The 22930-nt window shown below is 36.2% G+C and overlaps 1 protein-coding gene across 4 annotated transcripts in view; it reads left to right on the top strand.

Moving 5' to 3' along the window:
* The first annotated feature begins 4078 nt into the window (after positions 1–4078).
* LOC148944942 (uncharacterized) overlaps positions 4079–22930 on the top strand; it is a 50049-nt gene continuing 31197 nt past the window's right edge. Inside the window, exons 1-2 of one of the 4 annotated variants that reach the window (XM_089098545.1) lie at positions 4079–4127; positions 20076–20703. In XM_089098545.1, coding sequence (XP_088954671.1) covers positions 20113–20703 — 591 coding nt within the window. In that variant the 5' untranslated portion in view covers positions 4079–4127; positions 20076–20112. Of the gene's footprint in view, positions 4128–4238; positions 4289–20072; positions 20704–22930 lie in introns of those variants that run through there. The other 3 variants (XM_089098544.1, XM_089098546.1, XM_089098547.1) reach the window with 3 other exon arrangements.

Here is a 22930-nt window from a genome sequence, read left to right as displayed (position 1 = left end):
AGCCCCTTTTGAGTTTATACGGCGATCCCTTCTATATGAATGCCTCTGGGAAAAAATAAATGGAGTGTGGGGGGGGAGGCTATCTGCCCTCTGATCACTTTTGACTCTTAAAAAGGGTCAACTTGATTACAGAATCACTTTTTCCAAAAAACTGCATTTCTTATGTCTTTTAATACTGCAGTGTTTTCTAAGACATTTGATTTTTGGAAGCAATTTGTTTTCAGAGATGGCTTATGCAAATAAATATTTCAATTATTTTGCCTTTTTCAAAGCATTGCTAAGATTAGCAATTTAGGAAAAAAAACTGAAGAAAAACCGTACAGCCTAATTGACCTGGTTAAATGGCGCAGTTTATTTACTTATGCTGTCATATACACAGGGTTTAGTAAAGAAGGAACTCTAAATTATGTCATGGTTGCAGCAGTTGTTGTAATCTAGTAAACGGCGAATCACAGCCCATGGTAATGAAAAGTTGAAAAACATGTTTTGAAAAAAGTGCCTGATGAGAAAAAATTGCCCTCTAACACTGATTCAGTAATGGTAACTATTTTCATGTTTTAAGAGAGTATTATAGTAAGGAACAAACTCGAGACCATAGTAACTAAACTATCATAGGCAGTGCAATTGCGCTGCCTAAGTAAAGAATGATTTTGGCACGATGTATTTTTTTTTTTTTTTAGACCAGGGCACTTCGTATCGAAGGAGTTGTCGTTGGAACTTCGAAAAGGGCTCATTTGATTGGAAACCGGAGTAGCTATTGCCCTTTTTAATAATCGAAAAGAAATTGGAAGGCAACTAACACCACTTCCACACCCAACATTTCCCCAAACACATCCAATCAAAATTTTGAGATAGCCATTTTGTTCAGCGTAGTTGATTTTCACACGAAAATAACGTTTTTAAGTAAGACACTCCCCCTCTGTCTACAGGGTAATGGTTGCAAGCCATGCCCTGGGGGCATATAAGATTTTTATAGAAAGTGTTGTCGTAGAAACTTCAGAAAGGCTCATTCGATTGGTGTTTCAAGGGGCAAGTGCCCTTTTTAATAGTCGAAAGTTATTGGAGAGCAACTAACCCCCCTCTCACGGCCACCTTTTCCCCAAACACATCCGATCAAAATTTTGAGATAGCCATTTTGTTCAACGTAGTTGAAATTTGTACTTTACTGAAAAAATTCTTATAAATGTTTTCATGTGTTTTTGGTAATGGTGGGCGTGGAAGGGTTGTTAGTTGCCTTCCAATTACTCTCGACTATTAAAAAGGGCACTAGCCACTCCAATTTCCAATTGAATGAGTCCTGGTCTAAAACCACGAAGTCCCCTGGTCTAATAAAAAAGAAAAATAATAAAAAATAATACATTGTGTCAACATCGTTCTTTACTTAGGTAGCACGATTGCGCTGCCGATGATATTTGATTTTTGAAACAATCAAAAAGTTCATGGTAACAAACTGTATAGTAAGAGCGAATCGTCTCAGTAGTAACCAAGACTTTAAAAATCGGAATTTTGATACCAATAGATACATCAAAAGAATGGGATTTTTATGCTGATCAAACAGTTCGTGGTAACGAACTGTAAGTAAGGTTCAACCCGGCTCAATGGTAACCGAAACTCTAGAAAACGGGTTTTTGATACCAATAGATACATCAAAAGAATCAGATTTCAATGCTGATTTCAAATATATAACTTTCATCAAGTTTAGTGCTACCCATCAAAAGTTAGGCGCCTGAGAAAATTTGGCTGATTTTAAAAAAAAGGGGGAAAGACCCCCTAAAAGCTATAGAACCTTAATAAAAATCACACCATCAGATTCAGCGTATGAAAGAACCCTATTGTAGAGATTTCAAGCTCCTATCTACAAAAATGTGGAATTTTTTATTTTTTGCCAGAAGAAAGATCAAGGATGCGTGTTTATTTGTTTTTTTTCCCCAGGGGTGATCGTATCGACTGGAACGGAAATTAAAAATTCTAGTGCCCTTTTTAAGTGACCAAAAAAATGGAGGGCAACTAGGCCCCCTCCCACGCTTATTTTTTTCCCAAAGTCACCCGATCAAAAATTTGAGATAGCCATTTTGTTCAGCATGGTCGAAAATATGATAAATATGTCTCTTAGGATGACTTAATCCCCCGAAGTCCCAAGGGGGAGGGCTAAAAGTTATGAATTTTACCCAATGTTAACATATAGTATTGGTTATTGGGAAATATACAGAAGTTTTCAGGAGGGTTTTTTTTCTGGTAGTGGGAGGAAAGGGTGGGTCGGGGGTTATGTTGGAGGATCTGTCCATGAAGGAAGTTTTAATGGGGGAAGGGAAATTACCATGAAGGGGGCGCCGGACTTGCCAGCATTATTTATTGGTTATTGGGAAGTATACAGACATTTTCAGGACGGATTTTATTCTGGAGGGGGGGGGGCTAGAGGAGGGGGTTAATCTGGAAAATATTTCCGTGGAGGATGTTTCTTTGGCGTAAGGGACATTTCTATGAAGGGGGCGCCGGATTTCCAAGCATTATTTAAAAAACGATCAGAAATTAAATAAAAAAAACAAGTTTTTTCAACTGAAAGTAAGAAGCAACATTAGAACTTGAAACGAACAGAAACTATAACGTATGTGAGGGGGTTCTCTCCCAAGTCAATACCTTGCTCTTTACGCTACAGTTTTTTTTAGTGCTTTCAAAAGAGCTATCTATTCTAATTAAACGGCCTTTGTGATTCACGGGTTTGTGAATCAAATTTTTTTTAACTTTTAACGTTAAGAGCGTGGTATTGACTAAGGGGAGAACCCCCTCATATACGTAATAACACATACGTAATAAAAAAACAATAAAAAAACAAGCAATAGGGCTCAATAGTAATCGAAACTTTTAAAAACAGAATTTTGATGTCAATAAATGTATCAAAAGAATGTGTTTATAATGCTGATTCTAAATATATAATTTTATTAAGTTTAATATTACTCATCAAAGGCTACGAGCCTGAGAAAATTTACCCGATTGTTTAAAGAGGGGGGAAACATCCCCTACAAGTGAAAGAATTTTAATGAAAATAACACCGTCAGATTCAGCGTACCAGAAAACCCTATTACATAGGTTTCAAGCTCATATCTGCAAAAATCTGCAACTTTGTATTTTTTGCCAGAAGAAAAATATACGAATATAGAAGTTAGTTACGTAAGTTAATTTGTAAAGACATCCATTTAGCAAAAGAAAAGTAAAATTTTATGCAAATTTTGTTTACTTATTCAATGACGGTTAGCCAAAATAAAAGCTGCATTAACTAAAAAACGATCAGAAATTAAATAACAAAAACAAGTTTTTTAAACTGAAAGTAAGGAGCGACATTAAAACTTAAAACGAACAGAAATTATTCCGTATATGAAAGGGGCTGTCCCCTCCTCAACGCCTCGCTCTTTACGCTAAAGTTTGACTCTGTCTCACAACTTTATTTTTTAAAACAATAAAAAACTTTAGCGTAAAGAGCGAGGCGCTGAGGAGGGGACAGCCCCTTCCATATACGGAATAATTTCTGTTCGTTTTAAGTTTTAATGTCGCTCCTTACTTTCAGTTTAAAAAACTTGCTTTTTTATTTAATCATGTTAAAGATTGATCAATGATGTCATAATCGTAGGTTGTAGCCAGGTCGTCTCTTACTTTTCCAATTAAGAAAAAGCAATAGACTTTTTTCTGTTTCTAATGAATAAATAAAAACGAACAGGAATTACACTAATCAATCAAGTCAAACCTAAAACGAACAGATTTTACTACAAAACATGTTGGACTAGCCCCCCTTGTGCTTTCTAGCGACCAAAACGTTGTTTGCTCTCCACTAAAACTAATTTGTATTTCAAGCAGTTTCAATTTTACCATAGTCAAACAGTTCGTGTTAACGAACTGTAATATTCACTATTTCACTGTAATATTCACTGTAATTTCACACAATATTCAGTCTAATATTTACACTACCGCCAGTTTCCACTCTCATAGTTTCCCATACTCTTTTTTTGTGACTTTGAAGGGACTATTTAGGTTCTGTGTGAACGTACGTTTTCAATTGCTTGTTTTAAGAAATTGGCACCAAATTTAAAACTCTAAGGACAAGGCCCATTAGTAGTTTTAGCTCCATCCTTAAGGTAGATCTGTTTAATTATATTTAAGATTTGACCCATTAGTAATACATAAATAGTTAAAGGTGCAGATTACCTACCCCTGATAAGACAACTTATTTTGTAGTGTATATCATTCTGTCAATTGGGCTGTAAAGTAGCACCATACTGTCCAGTAAAAGCAGGATGTAAGAACATCACTATTTACTCTATATATTCTGTATATGAGAAGGGTTGTCTCCTCCAAAATATGGTAAATATTTTCCAAATCATATTATTGAGTTTCAAATAAAGTGAATATAGGCTAGGCTACCATTTGATGCCTTTTTTATGCTGATTACAAATATAATAATCATTTCTATCAGGAATGAATTTTAGCCCCCCCCTATATATGTCAATTCAGGATATATATTTGCACATATGGGGGTATGGGTTAGGTTAGGGGGGGGGGGCTGAAATTCATTTTCAATAGAAATGATTATTATATTTATAATCAGCATTAAAAAAGGAATCGAATGGTGGATACACTTTATTCCTAACTCAATAATATGATTTGGTAAAAATTTACCCAAAATATTTTGCTCTTTATGCAAAAGCAGTGGCAGATCCAGGGGGTGCCCCCCCCTTAATGTCATCTAAATTAGTGTTATTTACTTAATTAATGCAAGTTTGTGTTAATTAAACTTGCTCCAAATGCAAGTTTATTGGATCAACCTATTTTGCCCCTGCTGCCCTAAAAAAGTCCTGGATCTACCCCTGTGCTAAAGTTAAGCCTTTTGTCTCATTTCCTTAAGAACAACTCCTGAAACACAAAAACCACATAATTAGAATAAGAAGTATTTTTTAAGTTATGAAATACATTAGGTACAAGAGCAAGATTTTGAGAAAGGGGCAACCCCCCTAATTAATGCTCTAGAAAATGTTTAATGTTTGTTCAGGGGTTATTCAGAGAAAAATACTGCAGTAAGATGGGCTCGTAAACCCAAAACACTACCATTTATGAACAAAGAATTAAAGAGAGCAATAAGTAAAAAGAAAAGGTATTGGAGACTATATAAACAGAATATACACAATAAGAACCACTACACAAAATATACCTAGACACAAAATCAAGTCAGAAATCTATCCAGAAAGTTATTTGAACAGCATGAGGAGGCTGTAGCAGCAGCAAGCAAGTTAAATCCAAATGCTTTTGGAATTATGCCTCAGCCCGTAAACCTGGTAGACACTCTGTTACGCAACTTAAAGATAATGACTGTATAATAGATGACCCAATAGAAAGTGCCAATGCCGTAAATAGGCAGTTTACATCTGTATTAACTCCACCTGATAATGCCCCTCTTCCCGACCCCCCCCCCGCGACCATCCTAACCCCAATGCCCCTGATTCACGGCCCTCGGGGCGATGTAGAGGCCCACCGACACAAGTTGGCTCCAAAAAATTCGGTGGGACCTGATGGTGTCCACCCAAGGCTTCTTAAAGAATTGCATGTTGAACTATCAGGCCCGCTCACTCACCTTTTTCAGAAATCCCTTGATGAAAAGTGTATCTCGCAGGATTGGCGCATGGCCCACATAACCCCCATACATAAGGGTGGCAGCAAAGAGGACGCAAGCAATTACCAGCCAATCAGTGTCACCTCTGCAGTCTGGAAGCTACTAGAAGCAATTGTTAACACTGCAATCCTGAAACACTTGACAACCAATAAACTATTCTCATCATGTCAGCATGGCTTTAGGTCTTGTTAGTCGGTTGAAACAAACTTGATTGATTCTTATAATTATATCACTGATCTTCTAGACCAGGGGTTCCCAGTCGACATCATACTACTCGATTTGACAAAGGTGTTTGACAAAGTCTGCCATAAAAGACTTTGAATGAAGCTCCAAGCTATTGGGGTGAGTGGTGGTGTGGTTGAGTGGGTGATGCAGTTCTTAACAGATAGGAAACAGATGGTTAAAGTATTTGGCAAGGATGGAGGGACGTTTTTCTCCAAGGTGGCCGCTGTTGGAAGTGGTGTCCCCCAGGGCACAGTTTTGGGTCCGACTTTATTTAATATATATATAAATGACATGCCAAAAATCCTAAATAACAAAGTAAGCCTCTACGCTGATGACTCAAAACTTATTGGTTGTGCAGACACAGCGGAGAATATTAAGTTGATCCAACTGGACCTCAATACATTCACTCACTGGACTAATATTTGGAGGCTTGAATTCAATGCATCAAAATGCAAGACTCTCCACCTTGGGAAGAAAAACCCACACACTCAGTTCCATATGGATTGTAGGGATGGGTCCAAAAATGCCATTTCCAGCAGCCACGTAGAGAGAGATCTTGGTGTCCTGGTAGACAACAAATTGAAAATTCATATTCATGCACAAGCGACTATTGCAAAGGTTAACCAGACTCTTGGCTTAATCAAAAGAACATTCACTAGCAGATCTCCAACTGTTATGACCAAGCTATACAAGAGTCTAGTTTAACCAAGGCTAGAGTTTGGAATGTGTATTGCATGCCCAATCAATAAGACAGACCAAGCAGCTCTAGAATCAGTCCAGAGGAGGGCAATAAAATGTATTAGAGACCTCTATGATGTCCCTTATCCATCCCGTCTCTGTAAGCTTAGAATACCATCTCTAACATATTGTCGCAAACAAGGCAATGTGATAACAGCATACAAGCTTCTAAATGCTGAGGATACCATTCCTGGCCTTTTCCAACCGGACAATTCAAACAGAACTCGTGGTCATTCTCAAAAGCTTTTCCGAAAACGAGCCAACACCAGACTAAGGAACAAGTTCTTCTCAAACAGAGTTGTCAGCTTGTGGAACTCCCTTAGTGAAAAAACAGTAACCTCTACCACTGTGGATGCGTTCAAGTCATCAGTGGATAGGGAGTGGCTCAACAAACCGTGGTGCACCATTTGGGATGCCACAGATGATGATTAACTATCATCACTGAAGCTGGCAGACACAGGATTCGTCCTATTGCTAGCAAGTGCAATTTAAGGTAATTTAAGGTAAATTCAAACTGGAAAATTTGGTATCAAGTTTTCTGTATTAGGTCAACTAGAGGAGGTATGAAACTAAATTAAACACTACTATTTGTGTCCAGATTTTTAAAAGGGTGTATGTTGTTAAAAATTGCTGAAAATTTTTCTCTAGCATGCAAATAGCAGGCCAAACTATAAAGTCTTAAAAATTTTTTTTTTAATTTACTGAAAAAAATACAAATGAATGTGCATTGTCAGTCTAATATACATATACTGATATTTAGTAATCAAAATGTTAATATTTTTTGATTTATTAAAGTTATTAAAGTAAAAACATTTATATTTTTTCAGTAAAGTGCAAATTATGTTCTGGCCTTGGGAAGGTATAGGGGTTTTGAGCCCAACTCATGTTGATTTCTAATCAAATGAACCCTTCTGAAGTTTATACAAGCATCCCTTTCATAAGAACAATATATGCCCCCAGGACAACACTTACAATGCCTACTCCGGGTCCTGAGGGGCTGTGTTGACACTGGATTTTTTTTTTTTTTTATCTAATTTTTGAACATTTTTTTTTTAAATGGCTGTCTCAAAATTTGTAGCAAATAGGTTTGGGGAAAAAGGGCGTGGGAGGGGGGCTAGTTATCCTTAGTCCTTAAATCTTTTGACTCTTAAAAAGTGAACTGAAACTTTCAATTTCCAATCAAATGAGCCCTCTATAAAGTTTATACCAGCATCCCTTTGATAAGAACCATGCAAGCCTTCAGGGCACAACTTTGAATGCCTTCCCCCAGGCCCTGAGGGGTTGTATTGACACCAGAGTTTTTCTTATACTACTACTAACAACTCACCGCAGCACCAAGCTGCCTGAGGCCAACACAGCTACACACGCTCCTCCTCCACCCCAATCTATTCAAAAGTAACTCTGACAAAAAAGACAAAAAATACTCTGGTTTCAACAACCCCCCAGGGCCCAGGGCAGGCATTGTAAGTTATGCCCTGGAGGCATATATGGTTCTTATGGAAGGGATGCTTGTATAAACTTCAAAGAGGACTCTTTTGATTGGAAATTGAAAGTTCTAGTTCACTTTCTAAGAGTCAAAAGAGATCAAAGGGCACTTAGCCACCCCCCCTCCATGCCCATTCTTCTTTAAACCCATCTGATAAGAACTTTGAGATGGCAATTTCTTAAAAAAATAGTTCAAAGACCATATAAAAAAACTACAGGGTGGACACAGCCCCCCCTAGGGCTTAGGGGCAGGCATTGTAAGTTATGCCCTGGAGGAATATATGGTTCTTATGGAATGCATGCTTGTAAAAACTTCAGAGAAAGCTCATTTGATTGGAAATTGAAAGTTCTTTGAGCCCTTTTACAAGTTTCTACCACAAAGATGTCAATAAAAACCCTTATATGCCCCAGGGCATAACTTATAACCCTTGCCCGGAAGACTGTAGGGGGAGTGTCCTGCTCAAAGGCTTAGTTTCCAGAGCTTTCAAATGCATGGAACAAAATGGCTATCTCAAAATTTTGATTAGTTGTGTTTGGGGAAATGGTGGGTGTGGAAGGGGTGCTAGTTGCCTTTTAATCACTTTTGACTATTAAAAAGGACACTAGCCATTTCAGTTTCCAATCAAATGAGCCTTTTTTGAAGTTTCTGTGTCAACACTTTCTATAAAAACCTTATATGCACCCAGGGCATAAGTTACAACCCTTGTCCTGAGGGCCGTGGGGGATGTCATCCTCAAAGACCTAATTTCCAGAACTTTCAACTATGTTGAACAAAATGGCTATCTCAAAATTTTGATTGGATATGTTTGGGGAAATAGTGTGCGTGAGAGAGGGGTTAGTTGCCCTCCAATGACTTTCGGCTATTAAAAAGGGCACTAGCCCTTTGAATTTCCAATTGAATGAGCCTTTTTTGAAGTTTCTATGACAACAATTTCTATAAAAACCTTATATTCCCCCAGGGCATAACTTACAACCCGTGCCCTGAGGGCTGTGGGGGAGTGTCCTCCTCAAACACATAATTTCTATCTGGAAATCAACTACGCTGAACAAACTGGCTATCTCAAACTTTTGATTGGATGTGTTTCGGGAAATGGTGGGCGTGGAAGGGGTGTTAGTTGCCTTCCAATCACTTTTGACTATTAAAAAATTGAATGTCTTTTTAAATGACTATTCTGACTATTTCAAAAAATTGAATGTCTTTTCAAAGTTTCTAAGACAAATTCTTTGATACAAAGTTCCCTGGTCTAAAGGAAAAAAATAATAAATAATGCATTGTGCTAACATCGTTCTTATGTACCCCCAGGGCATAACTTAAAAACTCTTGCCCTGAGGGTTGTGGGGGAGTGTCCTCCTCAAAAATATATTTTCTATGTGGAAATCAACTATGCTGAACAAAATGGCTATGTCAAAATTTTGATTGGATGAGTTTGGGGAATATATAAAAACGCTCTTTTTATGTCCAGAAATATAATGTTTTACCTGAGGGTGCCCAAGACGTCTTTTTGGTATAAAGCCTATCATTATTAACAATCAATTTTTTGGTGATTTTTTTTTAGCAATTTTGGTAAAATGCTATTTCTGGGTGCCCATAAGCTGCATTCCAGGGGGAGGGAAACCTCATCTAATTGGCACTTTTAATACTATATAATAGAGATCTCAGAACAAAAATATAAAAATAATGCAGCATCATTCGGCCAGGGGGGCGGGAGCCCCCCTGCCCCCCCCCCCCTTATGGGCGCCCATGCTTTTTTTTTACTGAATTTTACCTTTTAAGTAGAATTCTACTGAATTGGCTAATTTGTTAGGCTACTATTTTTCCAATTCAGCACTGCACCTTGCCCCATCTTAAACTAGGCTTACTGTCTCTAAATTTTGCAGCTAAGATCAATTCGTCACCATCTACATTTCAAAGAAAATTCTTCCTCTAAATGCAATTTCCTGCATGCAATTATTCATGCTTTTCTTTAAAAAAGAAATTGCCTGCAAAATAACAGAGTGTTCAAGCAGGGTTGCCAGGAGCAGGCACCACAACCAAATAAAAATCACCAGCTTTTCACCACGAAAATCACCAGAAATAGCCGGCATTTTACCAAAATTGCTAAAAAAAATCACCAAAAAATTGATTGTTAATAATGATAGGCTTTATACCAAAAAGACGTCTTGGGCACCCTCAGGTAAAACATTATATTTCTGGACATAAAAAGAGTATAGGAATACAATCATTCCTACCACAAAAAGCTTATATGCCTTAGGGCATAATTTACAACACTGGCCCCTGGGTTCTGGGGGTTGTGTAAACCTATGATTTTTTGTTATATGATGCTTTGACTTATTTAAATAAAATGGCTATCTAAAATTTTGATTGGATGGATTTTTGGGTAAAAATACAGTCTCCTTTGACTCTTAAAAAGGGAACTAAAACTTTCCCTTTCCAATAGAATGAGCCCCCAATGAAATTTATACAATCATTCCTACCACAAAAAACCTTATATGCCTTGGGGCATAATTTACAACATTGGCCTCTGGGTTCTGGGGATTGTATAAACCTCTGAGTTTTTGTTATGTGATCTTTGGTCTATTTTGGATAAAAATGAAAATGTCAAAAATTTGATCGAATGCATTTGGGGAAATAACGATTGGTTGGGGGGGGGGAGGGGAGCTAGTTGCCATCAGATTACTTTTGACTCTCAAAAAGGGAACTAGAACTTCCAATTTCTAGTCATTTGAGTCCACTCCGAAGTTTACCTTTTCCATAAAAACCTCATATGCCCCGGGCATAAGTTATAACCCTTCCCTCAAGCTGTGGGGGGGGGGTATGTTAACCCCAAAGTTACAACACTTCCCCAAAGGCTCTGATGAGTTGTGTTTACCCCAGAGTTTTTGTTATTTTATATTTAAACTGTTTTCAACAAAATGGCTGTCTCAAAATTTTGATCATTTCTTTTGGGAAAAAAACGCCTTGCAGGGGGAGGGGGGTCTAGTTTCCCTCCAATGACTTTTGAACTAAAGACAGCACTAGATATTCCAATTTACAATCGAATGAACCCTCTGAACTTTATACTACCATCCCTTCCATAAAAACCTTATATGCCACAGGGACATAACTAACAACACTTGTCCCTGGGCTCTGGGGGGAGGGGGAGGGCTGTGTTTTCCCTGGATTTTTTGTAATATGATTTTTGGTCTATTTTGAACAAAATGGCTATATAAAAAAAATGATCAGATGGATTTGGGAAAAAAGGGTTGGTAAGGGGAGGGCCTAGTTGTCATCAGATCGCTTTTGACTCTTAAAAAGGAAACTACATCTTTGAATTTTTAGTCATTTGTGTCCCTCTGAAGTTTATACAATACCTCTTCCATAAAATCTTATAGACCCTGGGGATCAAGTTACACCCCTTAGTTCTCCCAATTTCTGGGGGGGGGGTATTTTTATCCCGAAGTTTTGATATCTGATTGTTGGACTGTTTCAAAGAAAATGCCTGTCTCAAATTGATCGGATGCATTTAAGGAAAAGAGGGTGTGTGCATGTGGGGGGGGGAGGGGTAGATGCACTACTTTCACTTTTGACTATTAAAAATGTAACTGGAACTTTCGATTTCCAATCAAATGAGCTGCCTCTGAAGTTTTTACGACCACCCCTTACATATAAAACTTATATGGCCCAGGGGCATAACTTAAAACACTTGCCACTGGGATCTGGGGGTTGTTTTGGCCCCAGAGTTTTTGTTATCTAACGATTGTACTGTTTTCCAGTAATAGCTATCTCAAAGTTTTTATTGGATTAGTTTGGGGACAAAAGACCTGGGTTGGCTATTTTGACAAAGGGTATTTGAACTCCGATCTCTTTTGACGCTTAAAAATTGAACTAGAATTTTCAATTTCCATTCAAATGAACCCCCTCTGAAGTTTATACGCGCAGCCGTTCTATAAGAACCATGTTTGGCCCAGGGCATAATGTACAATGCCTGCCCCTGGGCCCTGAGGGTTTGTGTTGATCCCTGAGTTTTTGTTATCTGATCTTTGAATTATTTTAAAAAATTTTATCAGATGCATTTGGGGAAAAAAAGTGCATGAGGGGGGGGGGGTATTTGAACTTCGATTATTTTTTACCTTAAAAAGGTAACTAGAACTTTGAATTTCTAATTATTTGAGTCCCCTTTGAAGTTTATACGTCCACCTCTTTCATAAAAACCTTATATGCCCCCAGGCATAAGTTACAACCCTACCCCCGGGTTTCGGGGGTTTTGTTGGCCTATTTGATCGTTGGACTATTTAAAACAAAATGGCTATCTCAAAATTTTGATTGGATGCATTTGGGGAAAAAAGGGTGCGGGGAGGAGGTAGGCTATATGCCTGCCGATCACTTTTGCTGACTCTTAAAAAGGTAACTAGAATTTTCAATTTTCAAGAAAAGGAGTCACCTCTGTAGTTTATATGACCACCCCTTACATAAAACCTTATCTGCCCCTGGGGCATAACTTACAGAACTTCAGCCCAGGCTCTGGAGGGTTGTGTCTGAGTTTTGTTATTAAAATCTAAACTATTATGAACAAAATGGCCATCCCAAGGTTTTGGTCAGATGTGTTGAAGGAAAAAAGGGCCTTGGGGTCTACTTGCCCTCCCATCACTCTTGACTTTTGAAAAAGGCTATATATATTCAGGTCTAAAATCAAATGAGCCTCCTCCAAAGTTTATACCATCATTCCTTCCATAAAAACTTTACATGCTGCTCAGGCATAATTTACAATGCTTGCCCTCAGGTTCTGGGGGGCTGTGTCATCCCTGGAGTTTTTGTTATATGATTTTTGGCCTATTATGAACAAAATGGCTATAAAAAATTCGATCAGATGCATTTGGAGAAAAGAAGGCTGCGGGGAGGGGGGGGCTAGTTGCCACTGGATCACTTTTGACTTTTGAAAAGGGAATTGAAACTTTCAATTTCTAATCTTTTGAGTCCCCTCCAAGGTTTATACAACCACTTTTCAGTGAAATTTTATATGCCCCACGGCATAAGTTACAACCCTTCCCCCTGGCTCTGGGGGGGGGGTATGTTGAACCCAGAATTTTGTTATGTGATTGTTGGACTATTTCAAACAAACTGGCAATCTCAACATTTTGATCAGATGCGTTTTGAGAAACAAGGGTGTGTGTGTGTGTGGGGGGGGGGGGGTTAGATGCCCTCTGATCCCTTTTGACTCATAAAAAGGCAACTAGAACTTTCAACATTCAATCAAATGAACCACCCCTGAAGTTCATACAACACACCATTACATAAAAACCTAATACGCCCCTAGGGCATAACTTGAAACATTTGTCCTGGGCTCTGGGGGTTTGTGTCGACCCCGGAGTTTTTGTTATCTAGTGTTTGAACTATTTTTAACAAAATGGGTATATCAAAATTTTTATCAGATGGGTTTAGGGGAAAAAGCATGGGTTAGGAGGGGGCTAGTTGCCCTCTGATCTCTTTTGACTCTTAAAAAGTGAACTAGAACATTCAATTTCCAATCAAATAAGTCCTCTCTGAAGGTTATACGAGCAACCTTTTCATAAGAACCATATATGCCCCCAGGGCATAACTTACAATGACTGCCCCCGGGCCCTGAGGGGTTCTGTCGATACTTGACTTTTTGTTATCTGATCTTTGAACTACTTTTAATAAAATAGTTATCTCGAAATTTTTATTGGATGCATCTGGGGAAAAATAGTAGGGGGGGGGTAGTTCTCTGATCGCTTTCAACTCTTATAAAGGGCACTAGAACTTCCGATTTCCAATTGGATGAGCTCCCACCAAAGTTTATACAAACACCCCTTCCATACGAAGTGCCTTAGGGAAAAAATAAACAAATAAATAAATCATAAAACATTGGAGCCATATGACGTTTACTATAGGCAAAACGTTGCCTCTGACACAAAGTTCAAAAGTCAGTTGGACATCCCAGTTGACGTAATTAAAGCCTTTTCGGACAAAATTGCTGAGCCTTTATCAAATATTTTCAACCACATCACAAAATTTGGTAAATTACCAAGTTGCTGGAAACAAGGTTTTATAACACCTGTCCCTAAAAAATGCGCCAGTCTGACTTTCGCCAACATTCGCCCCATTACGCTCACTTCTGTTTTTTCCAAACTTTATGAAGATTTCCTCTGTGACTGGCTTAAGGATAAAATTTGTCTGCGTATTGACACCCGGCAGTTTGGTAAGTAAACAAAACTTCCACCACCCATTACCTTGTGCACTTAATGCATACCCTCGTAAGTAACCTTGATAAACCAAATGTCTGGCTGAACCTTGTCTTAGTTGATTTCCAAAAAGCTTTGTACCTGGTTGACCACACCACCCTAATTCGTTCACTCCTGGTTAACTTTAAATTTGATCCTCTGTTAGTAAATATTGTTATATCGTTTCTTTCAAATAGATCCCAAGTTGTTAAATACAAAAATATTTTCTCTAACCCCCTCCTTATATATTGTGGAATTCCTCAAGGAACCTTATTGTGACCACTTTTATTTCTAGTCATGATTAATGATATTGGTAAGGACTTCCCCTATAGGTGGAAATACGTGGATGACTTGACGATCCTCGAAGTATGTCACAGGAATATTAAAAGTGACCCCCTTGAAATTCTATCCCACATTTCGGATGAAGCTAAGAACCTAAATATGAAAGTAAATTCCACTAAATGAAATATAATTACGATAAATTTCTTGAAATCTATTCCCGCCTTCCTTGACCCTATACCCCCAGATATTTCTGTGTCTTCCTTTAAATTACTTGGGGTTAGAATTTCCTCTAATTTAAAGTGGGATATCCACGTGAAAGATATTGTTCGTAGAGGTAATGCGTCTAAGTCTCTCATTAAGCTCTTGAATAAATTTAACATCCCCCCATCCCATTCTTTCAGGATTTATACTTCCTATGTCCGCCCGCATCTTGAATATGCTTGTCCAGTTGGGCACCCTGGCATCTCCCGTGATGAATCAGATAAAATTGAATATATTCAAAAAAGACCCCTAATAATAATTTTTAAGGAAACTTTGGTACCATATTCACTCCTTATAAAAAAATGCCAAGCTGGAAACTCTTGAGCACGGGAGAGGAACGCTGTGCCTCCGTTTTGCGAAAAATGCAATAATAAACCCTCGCACGGAAAACATTTTCCCCAAAAGACACTCCCAATCCAGACACCACCTGCCACTTACTGCATCTGAACCCATCCCTATCTTATCCCCCATCCGTTTTTTAACCTCCAGATATTAAAAAACCTTTGTCCCCTTTATTACTAATCAAATAAACCAATATTTATTTTGTTGTTTTTTTTTTTTATACTGGTGATACCCATGCTGGTGTCCGTTTGGCTCTTCCGTTCCCTCCCCTTTTTATATAATCTTTTAAACCTTTTAAACGTTATTTTTAGCTCAATTTTTTTTTTTTTTTCTGTTTTACCTCTTTATCCTTCTTGCATTTTACACTTTTTTTTAGACTACTGAATTGCTATTCCCTACTGTTATTGTTGTTTTTTGCATTGGTTAAACAGTATTTTATTTTCTGTTATAGTTATATCTTTTTTTATTATTTTACCCCGACATGCGAATTCGGCCCTTCGGGGCGTGTGAAAGCCATTTTTTGAAATAAATATCTTATCTTATCTTATCCATCACCCATCACTCTTGTTTTTCTAAGCCGTACTACTTATACTTTTTTTTTATTCAAGTGCTGGGTAGTCAATTTGGGTGGTACTTTTTAATTAAACAAAACGCAGTTGAGAAGTTTGTTGAATGTAAGATTTGAGAAAAGCAGTTTCATAGCCACACAGACAAATGACAGGTGGCAGAATGCATTGGAGTTGTATAATTTAGGCTCTATATCTGCATATTGGGGATGGTGGTTGTTAAATTAGGGGTGTTGTTTGATTACTTTACCCCTCCCCCCTAATATGCAAATATATAGCCCAAATTATATTAATATATAAACTAAAGGTTATATGAAGGTTATATATCATTGTCCAAAATACTCTATGTCCAAATACTAAACCCCGCCCCCGCCCCTAATGCGCAAATAAATAGCCCAAATTATATTATCATATAAAGTAAGGTTATATGAAGGTTATATTTCATTGGGATTAATCTAACTTCAGTTCTTTGTTGTGTTGTGTCTAATTAACAATTACCATTAGTACCATTTACCATTACCATTAACCCAACTACCATTAGTACTGACCATGAGTGCCAAAAGGAAATTTTTTGCTAGGTTACATTTAGAGGATTTGAGATCACAGATTTCAATAGACTAAGGCTGAAATTGTAATTAGGATGTTTCAAAATATCTAATAATATACAGCATTCACGGTTTTGTTTTATAAATCTTTAGTTTTTAGTACTGCTTGTTTTCAAGGTTGTCCCTGCTTAGCTAAGCATAAATCTAAGGCTACTAATGTAACAGAAATTCTAAAAGCAAAATATAATAAATAAATGTGTCACATTTGGGCTTTGATTTCTTTTGAAGTTAGTATTTTATGCCTATATTAGTCAATAATTAGTATTTTACTATTGTTTAGATGTTTGAACAAGGGTTTTCGGTCTGTTCGTATGTCCCCCAATAAGTCACTATATTTGCCACAGGAACTTGTTTTGGTGGAAAAGAGAATTTTGGACGTTTTTCAAGAATTTGGATATCCTTAGGTTCAAGAGCTCTGGACGAGATTAACGATAGCGGTTCCAGGAGTAAACCTCGGAGCATAAGTACGATAATTCATCGAAGATTCGTATCTCAGATCTTACCTCGTATCTCAGATCTTACGTATCTCGTATCTCAGAAGATACCAACTTCTTATAAAGTAGTTCCTTAGAAAAGCGAAAATCATGACTAAATAAATTGCTTTCCAATCGAACAACCTGAAAATAATCAACCGTGGACAAATTTTCAAATAAAATTTTTTTGAGAGACTTTGTTTCTGAGGAAATAATATGTATTTTTTGTCCTTAATAATGTGGACTAAGGTCTTTGAAAAGATTAGACAAATATTTTTAATTGTCTGTAGCAGAGGTAGGTTCCTGTCTAGAATTCTCTTTGCACAAAAACTAGACATCTATTTCTAACCCAGATGAAGATCTTGTCTTATGAACACACTTTACGGCAACCCAAAAAAAAAGTAATGCTTCCTACTAATTTGACGCCAGAAATTTTGTAAGACATAAAAATATTGTCGAATCTTCGCAAAGACCCGTCTATTATAATAGCAAAAGCAGACAAAAGCAATTCACTTGTTGTCATAGATGTGTTAGGTTACAAAAACAAAATTTATTCACACTTAAAAGACAAAAATACATATACTACCATGACTCACGATCATACTGATAAATTTACAAATAGAAATATAATCGAATTAAAGAATCTAAAACAAAATGTTAAAATCACCCCACAAGTTGTATAATAAATTTTTCCCCCACGGTAGCTTTTGTCGAAAATTCTTCAAACCTTTGCTCTATTCCCAAAAATCGTATATAAGTATTTAATGTATTTTCAGTTCCGTAACTCTTTTTATCAACAAATAAAGGGCCTCCCAATGGGGGCACCCAACTACCCGGGTTATAAGCAAATGTTTAGTATAACACCTTGAAAATTGGGCTTTAAATTCATATTTTTTAAAACATATCTATTAGGGGCGTTACATGGATGATGTAATATCACTCTGGACTAATGGGGAAAATGAACTTCGGGGTTTTCTAGATTACCTTAACACATAAGACCAAAATTTAAAGTTTACCTTAGAAATTGAAATTGCAAATATATTACCGTTTCTGGATGTATTAATTATTCGTACCGTTGATAAACTGGATTTTACAATTTACAGAAAACCCACACAATATAACAGATATCTATGTTTTAAATCCAATCACTCCCACAAGTTAAAAGAGCTGTTGTACTCTTGTCGATCGTGCCCTAAACATTTGTTCTGAATCTCACATCACAGATGAACTAAACTTTTTTATAGACATACATTTTGGAAACGGTTATCCTATTGTCTTTGTTAGTAATACAATTAACCGAAGACTGGCAAGACACTCCTGTAAAATCAAGGGTCTTTTACTATGCGAAGCTCCCGCCAAGCCACCCAATATAATTTTCCTTCCATATATTCCAAAAGTCACTACAAATTTAAATAAAGTTTGCAAACAAAATAATGTTTATGTAGTATTTACCAATAATTTTAAAATCATGAACTTCCTAAACTCTGGCGAAGATATGACCCCAGTTACTTACCAAAGAGGAATTTATCAAATACCATGTGACTGTGACAACTACTCTGTTGGTAGAACCCATCAAAATTTAGAAAAACGGCTACAGCAGCACAAAGATGACATAACTAAAGCTTTAAATTCCAATACTACAAATATTTCTTTTGATTCTGCTTCGAGCAGTCATATTTTTGATAATCTTAGCCATAAGATGCTTTTAGAAGAAACTTCCCTTATTAGCAATGATTTAGGCATAAAACAGGTTGTTTGCAATGCAACTGAAATTAAAATTAAAATAAACAGAATGTTTCTTTAAATAGGGATTTGGAAGAATATTCACTTAATGCCTTATATACAAATTAAATTAAAAATGATTTAGCAAATTATATTAAAAAACCAGTAAACAATACCACTCAGTCTGTTATGGACCTTCTAGGCTGGCTGCCAAAAAGGCAAGATTAGCTTTAAGAGCTTGTTTTTAAATGTTTTTTATTCCATTTGAATGAATTATCTGCTTGATTTTCACTTCGCTTGATGTACCAGTCCTGGTTGAACTTTCCTGAAGTAATGATGGTAGGACTGTTTGAGAAAATGTTTTAGTTCTAAAGATTGTATTTTAATGCGAGTTCTTTTATATTCTTCGTTTTTCTTTTTCATTTGTTTTGCTGAGGACGGCCCTTGGATATAGGGTCGAAATATTCATTTAAAATTGCATTCCACTGTCTTATATAAAAAATTTCCCTATTGTTCCACTTGTTCTATACATTACTGAAGGAACTTTGAAAGAGCCTCTGTACAAGTATTTACATAGAAAAAAAAACTGGACATCCAGCAGAGTATACACTTGGTCACAGAATGCCAATCAAATGATAACAGATTTTTATCATCAAAGTTATAGTTAGCTGCCTTACTCAGTCATTTCCTGTGTTGTTTTAAACTCATCATTTCCAGTTAAAGAATAATAATCTAATCTTTTCTAAAGCCTTTTCTGTATCCACAAGTGCTCAAACATATTTATCTTCTTGCACAGGAATGATTATAAATAGAATCATGTCTGGATTTTGTTGGGCTAATAAAAATCTTGTCCACCATTTTAGACCACAAATGACTACAGCCCACAGTATGGTTCACTTGAAGACTGACAAATTTTTGCCTAGAAATTTCCAAAAAATTGTCTGTATTAAAACTTTTTAGGAAGTATAATTCTTTAGCACTTCTGTGTGTCAGCTATCTTATGAGACAAGCTTCTTCTCTGATTGATTCAATGATCAAAATTATAATCATAAAGATTCTCGGCTTTTCCACTAAAATCCTGGGAAAATGTTGCTAAAAAAGTACTTGGTTATTTTTTAGGAATGTTACTATAATAACTACAATGAATTGTGCTTATTTTTTCTTGGAAAAATGGTCGCAATGACTGGGCACGAGTCTATAGTCAAGAGTGTAACTCTAAGAGTCTTCAGTGATGCATACAAAAAGTAAATTGGCTAATGTTGATTAAAGAGTTTTTCCAAATTATGAAAGCGTGTTGTTCAATTTTCATAGAGAGAGAATTATTATCGAGCTAAGCATATTAATAAATTGAAATGGAATGTTAGATCTTCGAAAGATAAATACATGTTATTAGTTATTCTTTTATTTCTAATTGTAGAGTACTTTATTAATTTTCACCCTTGTTGCCTGTATTGCCTGGGATTTCGAATACTTATTTATATGTTTCAATTTATTTCAGCAGATTTGTGTCATTCAAGGATTTAGTCACTATTTCTGAAATGGAGCGAAAAGAATTTTGTTTGAAGTGGAACAACTACCTAGATGTATTTCATGGAGCTTTTTTATCTGTACTAAACAGTGAGAACTTCACAGATGTCACCCTATTTTGTGACAGTCAAAGCATCAAATGTCACAGACTTATACTCTCATCTTGTAGTTCCTACTTTGAAACACTGTTTCTTGGGATTTCACATCCCCATCCTATTATTATTCTAAAAGACGTGAAATTTCATGATCTGCAAGCTTTGGTGAAATTCATATATACAGGTGAAGTGACTGTTCCACCAGCTCAAACTAGTTCGTTACTAAAAGTGGCTGAAATGCTTAAAGTTAAAGGTCTTGCTTATCCTGATGAAACAGCTAACCGGATACAGAAACCTAGTTATCCCTCTCAAAACACTCAAATTACTCAACTTACTACAAAGGGACATAGAGTTGACACAATGTGTGAAAACAGTATCTTGGTTGAAGATTCTTCCAGTAATCTAGAACCTCCTGTAGCAGATAGCTTAAATGATAGCTTTGTAAACTCTCCTGCTGAAACTAGTTCCTCTGTTTATAAAACAGATATTGCTGCATGCAATTCACCTGTAAGTTTCTTTCATTGAATTTTACTTCAGTCAAATTTAAGTGATTCATGGATAGTTCGGTTATGTATTTAATTTCAATTTTTGTTTCTGGAAGACACTTGGCTAGGTTACAGTCAAAAGATATCATGATACTTGTGTAATACATAAACACTAGAATCTCCTTTCCCACCTGAAAAATACCTTAGGTTCGAAATTATTTATTTTAACAGTCAAAACGTACTAAGCAAGGTCCGATTTTGCTGTTAATATTTTTCTTCTTTGATAGGGCATTTCTTTTTTCTCACATTTTGGTTTTTGTTAAGTTCTGAGTGCCAGGAATGCTCTCTGATTTAAAGTACTCCCTGGTCTTTGCCAAAACTGTTTAAAATTAATTGTTCCCTTTTACAGCAGAATGATAGAAGAGTTTAATAACATTTTAATGAAAGTCCTTAGACCACTAATTTGAATAGAATAAACACCTATATTTTGATAAATAGTCTGAAATGTGGGGTTAGGGTGAAATGTGAGGTTAGGATTTTCTTAAAAAATTTCTCTTGAAATATTTAAGATCCAAGCTTACCAACTATTAAAAAAGCCTAGTGATACTCTATTTTCGTCTGAGTCTACACACCTTGACCAATTATACTAAAGCATAAAATCAGTTTAAGTAAAGAAAATTGTTTCAATGACTTCACATAACAAGACAAACTGATTTTTGATGGAAAATAAGCATTGCCAAGCATCTGTATGCATGATACATAGAAACTTTTGAAATAAATACAGAACTTTTGTTAAGAAAATCCAAGGTACCAAAAGCCAGCAATTACCTGGGTTGCTTATTTTTCAGTTTGAAGAACTTTGATGAGTTTATAATATTAAATCCTTTAGAGACTGTTTTCAGCGCAGGAATTTATTATACAGTATATTTCACAGGTGTGGCCTTTGTCCAGTCCCATCAAAAATCTGCAAGAAGATATCTCCACCACATAGGTTACAATTCCTTTTTTGTGTTTTAAGCTATCTTTTTTATGTCCTCTTTTTTGTCCTCTCTTGTATTTTTAAAAGCTTTTGAATTTCACAACAGAAAAAGATATTCACATTATAAATGTTTTAATAAAAACTGCTGAGCTATTAGAATGTCTCTGTATTCATCTGAACTGGATCAAGTAAGGTCTATAGAAAGTAGCCTCAATTTTCTTGTTATTTTTAACTACTGTTCTAAAATTACTATAAAATAAAAACCCAGTAAGTAAAATTGCTAAAATAAGATAAAATTGGGTAAAATGAAATTGGGTAAAAGGTAAAAGAAGGTACTCTGTCAGAAATAAAGGGGAAAATTTCTGTTTTAGAATTGCCCTATAGCTAAAAGACCAGTTGAGCATTTTTCCTTTTTTTTTTGTCGATCGTTTTATCAGCTTTTAATGAAAATTTTTAATGATTTTGGTTTTCCTAGGCTTGAAAAAGGTAATGCCCCTTCTCTGGAGTTAAATCAGTTTAATTAATAGTCTTGTTTAACCTCTTAGTAATCTTTTGCCAAGGGTTATATCTCAGTGTTTTGACAGTGCCTAATTTCAGACAACTATTTAATATCTCAGTGTTTTGACAGTGCCCAATTTCAGACATCTATTTTGTTATAAATAAACTGAGAATTTCATTCTTGTTTTTCGGGTTCTTGTTTTGTCACGGTTATTCAACTTATGGGTACACGGGTTGAAACATGAGATGCACATTGACAAAATTCATGGAAGTATATAATTCGGGCCTATTTGCCTATTTGTACATTGCCTATTTGGCCTATTTGCCTATTTGTATTGCCTATTTGTAGCCTATTTGTACATGAAAGGAGAGGGGGTGTGGGGTAAAGTACAGCAGAGCTGCATACAAAATGTGTTACCTACAATTATTATGTATATTATGAACTAATAATTGTTTTCTTCAAGTGTTTCCTTCTCAATAGCCCCTGATCAAGGCCTTTACCGAAATTAATGCTTACAGACCCTACATTTCATATCTAAAGGGAAGTAGAATCGTTGCTTACAGCCTTAACTATATAAAAATGAACTAAGTTTTTTCAACTGAAAGTTAGGAGCAACATTAAAACTGAAAACGAACGGACATTATTACATATAGTAGGGGGGGTTGCTGCCTCCACCTCTCTAAACTTTTTTATTGTTTTTGAAAAAACTTCTTATTGTTCTAATAAACAACCCTTGTGTTGCAGGAGCCGTTCTTAAAGAATTTGGACAAA

The sequence above is a fragment of the Artemia sp. Qi Xiang Cuo genome, chromosome 13 (genome assembly GCF_049724085.1).
Source record: "Artemia sp. Qi Xiang Cuo chromosome 13, ASM4972408v1, whole genome shotgun sequence".
NCBI classification, from domain to species: Eukaryota; Metazoa; Arthropoda; class Branchiopoda; order Anostraca; family Artemiidae; genus Artemia; species Artemia sp. Qi Xiang Cuo.
This window is presented reverse-complemented; position numbering and strand designations above follow the sequence as displayed.